Source organism: Moschus berezovskii, chromosome 3 (assembly GCF_049115385.1).
Source record: "Moschus berezovskii isolate FMDL1 chromosome 3, NW_MosBer_1.0, whole genome shotgun sequence".
NCBI classification, from domain to species: Eukaryota; Metazoa; Chordata; class Mammalia; order Artiodactyla; family Moschidae; genus Moschus; species Moschus berezovskii.
The window spans coordinates 104,356,062-104,365,043 of NC_142462.1; the positions used below are offsets into that span (position 1 = coordinate 104,356,062).

General features: G+C 39.6%; 1 protein-coding gene across 2 annotated transcripts in view; it reads right to left on the minus strand.

The window, feature by feature from the left end:
• The window catches only part of COPG2 (coat protein complex I subunit gamma 2), a 167,039-nt gene extending 158,305 nt beyond the window's left edge, over positions 1 to 8,734 (minus strand). Inside the window, exons 1-4 of one of the 2 annotated variants that reach the window (XM_055421272.2) lie at positions 8,622 to 8,726; positions 7,422 to 7,474; positions 6,771 to 6,851; positions 3,763 to 3,834 (exon numbers count right to left, since the gene is read on the minus strand). In XM_055421272.2, coding sequence (XP_055277247.2) covers positions 3,763 to 3,834; positions 6,771 to 6,851; positions 7,422 to 7,474; positions 8,622 to 8,658 — 243 coding nt within the window. In that variant the 5' untranslated portion in view covers positions 8,659 to 8,726. Of the gene's footprint in view, positions 1 to 3,762; positions 3,835 to 6,770; positions 6,852 to 7,421; positions 7,475 to 8,621 lie in introns of both variants that reach the window. The other variant, XM_088834668.1, reaches the window with a different exon arrangement.
• Positions 8,735 to 8,982: the final 248 nt, after the last annotated feature.

Below are 8,982 nucleotides of genomic sequence, written 5' to 3' on the forward strand. Positions count from 1 at the left end.
CCACAACGAAGAGCAGCCCCCGCCTGCCACAACTAGAGGAAGTTCGCACAAAGCAATAAAGACCAAGTGCAGCCAAAAATAAATAAATAAATAAAAAATTTTTTTAAAAAGCTACAGTAATAGTGTGATTCTGGAATAAGAATAGGCATAGAGAGAAAAAAAAAAAAGGAAAGTGCCAGCGTAACACAATCATTATTCTTTTTCCTCATCCTTCTCCCTCCATATTGATAAGCAATTATTCCAGTAGAATTTGTTGAGAAAAAGAGAGAGGAAATGGAGGAAGGTGTGAAGGAAGAGGAAGGAGATGAAAAGAAATTAAACCCTTACTTCATATCATGTGCAAAAATTAACTCAAAATGATCAAACAGCACTTTTAATACACAAAAACTACAAAATAACTAAGAAAAAAGCATAGCAGAAAATCTCTGCGACTTTGGGTTAGACAAAGATTTCTACAATACACATCAAAAGCACAATCCATAACAGGAAAGAGAAAAACTTGATAAATTGGACTTCACCAAAATTTAAAACTTCTGTTCTTCTAAAGACTAAGAAAATGAAAAATAAGATATAGGCTGGGAGAAAATATTTGGAAAACATCTGATAAAGGACTTTTATCCAGAATACAGAAAGACCTTTCAAAATTCAGTAGAAAGAAAATATACAACCAAATTATTAAAAATGGGCAAAAGATATGATCAGATTCTTCATCATAGAAGATATATGAAAGTAAAGTTGCTCAGTTGTGTCCGATTCTTTGTGACCCCCCTGGACTATAGCCTGCCAGGCTCCTCTGTCTATGTGATTTTCTGGGCAAGAATACTGGAGTGGGTAGCCAACCACCCCCTTCTCCAGGGGATCTTCCCCACCCAGGGATCAAACACCTGTATCCTGCATTGCAGGCAGATTCTTTACTATCTGAGCCACCAGGGAAACCTCTACACCTACCATATGACCCAGTAATTCCACCCCTAGGTATTTACCCAAGAGAAATAAAAACTATGTTTAAAAACTTATACATGAATGTTTACAGCAACATTATTCCTAGCCATCAAAAAATGGTGACAAACCAAATATTCTATAGCTGGTGAAAAAAATAAACAAACTGAGGTACATCTATACAACAAACATCCACAATGAAATAAAAAGGAATCAACAAACAAAAACATGGACAAATCTTAAATAAGTTATGCTAAGTGCCTGAAAAGGAGACTCAAAAAGCTTCATACGTATGATGAAGTATGATATTCAAAGTATGATATCATTCTTATGACTTCCTGGAAAGCAAAACTATAAGGAAAGAAAAGAGATTACTGGTTTCCTAGGCCTGAGGATGGGAGGAATAAATCATATAATAGAAAACCTTTTGGAGTGATGGAAATGTTCTAAATCTTGATTAATACTACTGTATGAATTTGTCAAAACTCATAAAACTATACCCTAAAAAGGGTGGATTTTACTATTTGTAAAGTATATTTTTAAAAAATGCTGTAGTCAGTAAATGAGAAGTCAAGCCACAGGCTGGGAGGAAATATTTACAAAATACCTATCTGATAAAGGTCTTGTATTCAGAAAATACAAAAAGCACCTACAACTCAATAAGCAGAAGATAAACAACCTGATTTAAAAAAAAACAAAACAGGTAAAAGATGTAAACAGAAGATGTTTACTTTCTTCTTACTAAAGAAAATAAATAGGTGGCAAATCAGCATATATTTGCCTAATACATGATTAACATATTCATCATTCAGGAACTACAAACCCAAGAATGCCACTTCTAGATATTAACCAAAGAAAATGAAAACATATTAATAGGTCCACACAAAGACTTGTACTTGAGTAGTTTTAGCAGCTTTGTTTATATTTATAAACTAGATATCCATTAACTTGTTAATGGATAAATAAATTAAGACTACCTACCTCCATACAATGGAATACTACTCAGCAATAAAAATGAATAGACTACTGATACACACAAGAACTTGGATCAATCTCAAAAGCCATATGTAAAAGAAACAAGACAGAAAAGTCATAAAAGACTATATACTCTATGATTAAATTTAAATAAAATTCTTACTGATTCGATAAAAGGCATTACTGATTCTGTCTCTGGCAATAAGGAGGACCCTAGCCGTCCTTGGCATGCAGTGGCAAAATACTTAAATCATCAATGCAGACAAGCATGATCAAGGACCTACAGAAGACAAAGCTTTGGGTAATCAACTAGCTGCCACCACAGACGACTGCTGTAAAAATGAGTTGGATAGTGGGCTAGTTCCTTCTAAGTACACTGGTGAACTTGGTAAAAGAAAATGCTAAGCTCAGAACATTAAATTCACAGCCTAAGGTCTATGTCAGGGACTAGAAAACATCCATAATGCCCTAACAGAAAGCCTCCTGTCATGTGGGCACAGGCCTGAGATTTCTGAAAGGCATATCCGGCAGGTGACTGAATAACAATGCAAATTCAATTCACCTCCTGTGGGACATTTTATGTTAAAACCATAATTGAGAAAGAAGGAGTGGGGCCCTGAAAACTGGAATGGGGACACAGGGGTGGATTCTGATGAACCTGACTACCTTGAACCTCTAAATTCCTCCAGGCTTCCATGGCAAGTGAAAGCAGTCCTCCATACTCTGTCTGAGGAAATCAGACTCCTTTGCCTGAAGAATGTACAGCGACTTCCCCTGAGACACTTGCCTTAAAAGGGACTGCTGATGTTCCTGGGACCTATTCCCCAAACTGCTCATTATCTAGACACATAACCAGACTCAAATCCCATAAAGTCCTTGACACAAAATGTGGCCTGTGTTGATATGCAAAACATACCAAAAGGACTGCACAGTTTGACCAATCTATGTTAACAGAAAACAGAAATACAGATCCAATATTCCCCCTCTCTGGATGGGTTTGAGTCAGAGCTGGGCAAAAAGGCAAAAATCCAACGGAGGATAGAAATGAAGCACAGCTGTTACGCCTGGAAGTTAGGGTGGTCGAAGGGAATGAGAGACAGATGCGGGGGTGCGGGCAGCCTCAGTCTGTCTTCACTCTTTTTTTCCCTACTCCTCATCCTCTTCCCTGCTGCTGCTGCTGCTAAGTCACTTCAGTCGTGTCCGACTCTGTGTGACCCCGTAGATGGAAGCCCACCAGGCTCCCCCGTCTCTGGGATTCTCCAGGCAAGAACACTGGAGTGGGTTGCCATTTCCTTCTCCAATGTGTGAAAGTAAAAAGGGAAAGTGAAGTCGCTCACTCGTGTCCGACCCTTAGCGACCCCACGGACTGCAGCCTACCAGGCTCCTCCATCCATGGGATTTTCTAGGCAAGAGTCCTGGAGAGGCTTGCCACTGCCTTCTCCGCATCCTCTTCCCTACTCTGCATCTAACTCTTCTCAACTGCCAACAGAAACCCCAGGCCCACCAGAAACTTGACTAAGAATTCAAGAGATGAGATAGCTATGTCCACTGATTTCTATACCAGTCTATCTGTGCAGTGTCATGCCAGAGGATGGATATTAGCTGTTTTCATGACTGCATGGCAGATCTGTGAGTGAGCAGCTTTAAACAATATACTTTCATTCTTTCATTTTCCTGTGTTCTTTAATAAGCATTTATAAGTTTTATGAAGATAAACAATTTTTAAATAGTTTTAAACATTTCAAGCAACCTTCCCTCATTTGGACCACTCTAAGCTCCCCCAAGGAAAACAAATAAAAAGAGCATTTTTAGCCTAAAAGAATTCTTTAAAAAAAAAAAAAGACTTACATCATTAGACTGAAACAGTCGCGTCATTGCAAAGAAGGCTTCTGTGGCTTCCGTAGTTCCAAAGTGTTCACCCTAAGTAATTTAAAGTAAATTTAAATTAAAACAATTTCTTAAACAAAAAAAAAGGATTTTTCCAATTATTTCTGCAAAGATCTTTTAGAACCCAGGAAAAAAAAAATCTCTTTATAAACACTGTGCCTCTTTGTATTTTTCTAACTTTTAATTTATAAACCCACATGGCCATTTATCCATTCCTTATTTAAAATAATTCGTTATCACACACTATGCCATAAAAGTTCTAGAACAGTGGTCTCTAACCTTTTAGCAGGAACTGTTTTAAATTCCCTGAAGAAGTGAGATTTACAAGAGAGAGAAAATGAAGTTGAGTTCTTAATCAGAACAATATGTTACTGTTACACAGCCTAAGAGCAGATATCATACCTCCTACATTTCTATAATCCAATGCCCAATGTAAAGCCTGACCTATCACAGGAGCATAATAAATATTAAACTGTAATGAACTATAGGAATCACAGAAAACATGGTAAGAAGGGACCAACCAAAAGGGCAGGAATTAGATTATACAAAAAGGCTTATAGGGCTACTAATACAAAAGGCTTGTAGGGATGCAATACATCTCAAGATACTAGCTCAAGCCCCTAAAAACATTCTTTGGCTCAGAACTTTAATGTGCTTAATAGATCATCTGAGGATCTACCCAAAATACAGATTTTGATTCACTGGTTCTGGTGTGAAACCTAAAATTTTCCATTTCAAATTAGCTCCCAGTGACGTGAATGCTACTGATTTGGGAACCACATATTTTTGAGTAGTAAGGTGTCAGATAACATATATTATTAATAGTCCAAACACTGCAGACCACAGACCACCTGAAACATTACCATTTCAATATTTAATTTCTTCATTAAAAGCAATCCTATATAATATGTTGCTGCTGCTGCTAATTCACTTCAGTCGTGTCCGACTCTGTGTGACCCCATAGATGGAAGCCCACCAGGCTCCCCCGTCCCTGGGATTCTCCAGGCAAGAACACTGGAGTGGGCTGCCATTTCCTTAGGCTCCATCATTTTTCAGGGCTTCAGCTTTAACAAAACACACAACTAGTCTTCAATCTATTTGTCATAGGTATAAGAATAAACAAATTTTGATGAAAAACCTTGAAAGTTTAGGATGAAAGACACCTTAAGTCCCTACTTTCTGACTTGAAACTCAAAAATATATGGATGTGTCAACTCTGGTAGAAATTTAAAAGTAATTCTCCATAAAGAACCACCATGAATTAGGCAAAAGATAAGGTTAAGGTTCTCAAATCTGTTCACCTAGTTGTCAGTGTTTATCAGACTATGTGGGTAACTTCCTCATCAAGACAGCTATGTTTCAACATGGGTTGCCCATCAAAGCAATACTGGTTAATATAAAAATATATGCTACTCTAGACCAACTTTACTCAAAGCTACGCGTGCTGACTGAAGTTAGCCAACTTGGACACAGTGTGTGCCATGAAAAGTTAAATCAAACTGACTTTGCCTTAAATGTTTCCAATAATACCACAAGAGGATATATGTTTGTGAATAGATGTATTTTATTTAAAAGCAGGGACTTGTTGGTCAGCCTTCATTTGCAAACTACAAAACTTTATCTCTGTGGATGAAGTCATCCGTCATGAAACGTAGTCAAGTAAAAATATTCTCATGGAATTCAAGTTGGAAACCACAGAGTTCTTTGCACCATATGTAAACCACCTGAAGTATATATAGGTGTGTGTGTATGTGTTCATGTACACGTGTGTGTGTGTATGAATCTAACAAACAAAACCACAGTTTCTAAGGTCCTAGACATTTCATGAGATTTTTTTAGTTCGAAGCAATAAAAAACAAAAACAACAAACACACACACACATGAGAGAAAAAAAAAAAGAAGAAGTAGGATCTATGTTTCATCAGGGCAAGTATTTTTGTTCGTTTTGTCTGCTATACTCGCTGTGCACAGGACACAGCAGGTGTGCAATAAATATATATGCTGAATGACTGAATGAATACTATTCCTGAATGCTGACTGTGTCCAGGACTATTTTCGGTGCTTCACCTCGACTGTATCATTTAATCATTACCATTGTCTAAAACAGCTTTATCATAATCCCCATTTAGAGAAGAAGACACAAAGCACAAAACAGTTAAGCCCAGAGCCATACTAAGAAAATCATAAATAAACAAACACAGGCATACCTTGCAGATACTGTAGGTTCAGTTCCAAACCATGGCAATAAAATAAATATTACAATAAAGCACATCACAGGAATTTTTTGGTTTCCCAGTGCATATAAACATTACACTATCTATACATATAAATTTATACATATAAATGTTGCATATAAATGTTTACACTACACTGTAGTCTATTTTGTGCAATAGCATTATGTCTAAATAAAGACAATGTACAAACCTTAACTTAAAAATACTTTATTGCTAAAAAATGCTAACCATCATCTAACAATACAGGGTTGCCACAAACATTCAATTTGTAAAAAAAAAAAAATGCAATAAAGTGAAGTACAATAAAACAATATTCCTTAATTTGAATATTAAAATGAAAGCTTTAAAACATTAATATACTCTCACAAAAGGATAAAATATCCATCTAGAATTTGTCTAAGCTTTTTTAAAACATTTTTGGGGGGACATAAAGTCCTCTGAACATACCTAAATAACATGTTTGAATATTAACTAATACTTGTTAAATTCAAATCAATATTGAGATTCTACTGTGTGCTTAGCTGATTTGGTACCTCATGAATAAGAAACAAGTATATGCCATAGTCCTTGTCCACAAGAAATTTTACTTATTACTACATTAATCAAACACTGAAAATTCTAAAATTAAGTGAATTATTAAAAAACTAATAATTACACTTTCTAGAAAAAACTTCACTGCACATTACGTATTTCTATTCTAAGACACAAATCTGAGGAAAATCAAGAGTAATTTACCTGGTTCAGTAAGTAAAGAATCTTTGTAAGAATATGCAAACATCTTCTTGGATTGATGGGCGTTTCATTGAATATACGAGCCTGAGGAAACAAAAAACACTGCTATATATATTTTCTACCACAGATTATAGAAAATCAACTTAAATAAAATGAAAACTATTATATATATGTTTTTAGGACTATTACATATTTTAATCATAGTATCCAAATAATGTAGCTTATAGTTTTCAATTTATTATGGTATATAATAAATTATTAGATGTGACCCTGATTTTCCATTCTATACTCACTCCCTTAGGTTTCCCACTTCAACTTGTGGATTTTATCTAAGAATCTCAATATTTACCTACATCATTTGAATACAATGAGCTTAGTATCTGTAACTTCCTTCAAAAACCTTGCACTAAACACCTCCTACCTTATTTTACTCAAAATTTTCAACATGTGACAGAGTCTACAAATGTTTGCATTTCTATAAACTCTAGACTTTCCTATGACAAGTAACCCCTCCTTTTTTTCCCCTCCAGTATATATTCTCTGAACTCAGTTACACTCCTTAATTCTTATTTTGGATCACAGAATTCCAGGTGCTCTGTCCCCATTCTAAATTGGAACAGAAAAGAAATAACACACTATACTTCCAAGCCATACCTCTTGTAAGACAGCACTCTTCTCCAGATGCCGAAAAGGATTGGAGCCACTACCTATATTATGGGGAAAAAAATGTCTTTAATAGCTGGCATACACAGATGTATTTACTTTCTATAGAAGGGTTTTTAATGCTTGAGAAATCTCACCTAAGCAAGTTGTCCACTTGGATATTACAGTGATAATAATTACTAATATGCATACAAGTTGATAAAAATCTTTTTGACTCTGACACTAGCTCTGTCTGCTATCCTGTAAGATCTCGTACTTCTCTTTTACAGAAACTCTATCTGAAATGAGTGTCTTCTTGGCCGGCCTTCTTGTTATATGAATGTTACAAATACCTGCCGTGTCCACACAGCTAAGATTTACATTTTGATAAGGCCCTTTGGATTTCCCTACAGGAAAGCACTATTTTATGTATTTCTAACATTTTGCTGGGAGGCAGAAGAGTTTATCAGAGAATTACATATGCTTCAAGCTTTGAAGGGGCCATGGAGGTTTACTAACCCAACCCTCGACCACGCTTTGTGAGAGCGGCTATCAATCACTGAGACTTTTTTTTTTGAGGGGACTTGGCTATCTGCCTCATTTACTCTGGACCAAAGATGGGTATCAGGATGCAACTCACTTTTGGATGCTTGAGTATTAAATGAGCTAGGTACCACGGAACAGCCTTGCCCCCAGGGAAGCGGACAGCGCAGAGGTCCCCAGGGAGACTGTAAGGTACAAGCACCACAAAGTTCATACACACACACACAGTCCGGTCGACCCCAGACCCAATCCGGGCCGTACACTACCAGCACCCCGCCCCCACCCTACCCCACCCCCGCCTCTCGCAAGCGCACAATCACTCCCTCCGCCACCTGCCGTGGGCCCGCCTCTTTGGTGGGCAAGCCCACCCCAGGCGCACGGGCGGAGGAGAAGGCGGCTCCGAGGAGCGGCGGCGCCGGAGGAGGGGGGCTGGGGGCGGGGCCGCCGAGCAGCCCGAGGCCGAGCCGACCAGAAGGGAGGCCCCCGAGCCCGGGGGGAGGGGCCAGGGGCAGGCCGCCGGCTGAAGCGGAGCGGGGTCGGAGGAGGGGCCGGGCTCCAACTCCAGCCCCCCTGGCACACCGGCGCCCACGCCCCCAGGTCCGCAGTCCCCGAGAGCAGGTGGCGGCGGGGGAAGGGGAAGGGGCCCTCGCGGCTGAGCCCCGGGCGTACCAGACTCTTCGTCCTTCTTGTCGAATTTTTTAATCATCTTGGACGACTTCCCAGCGCCCAGACCCACCGCAACCGTCCCAGGCACCGCAGCCGGCAAGCGGAAGAGGCTACAGGAAGGCCGGCCCAGTGCTCTGGCGCCGGTTGGGCCGCGGTCCCGTCACTCGGAAAGAAGGCCCGCCCTCCCTGCCCGGCGCTTATTGCTCTCACGGCCCGCCCCCCGGGGGCGTGGACACGCCCTCTCCTCCTTCCCAAGCCGGGCGGAGGCGGGGCCAGCGGTGGTTCCCACCGCAGACGCATCTCCGCCCCTACAGCGACCCGTCGCAGCTGGGGGCTAGTCCCGGCCCGCCCTACAAGCCACCCG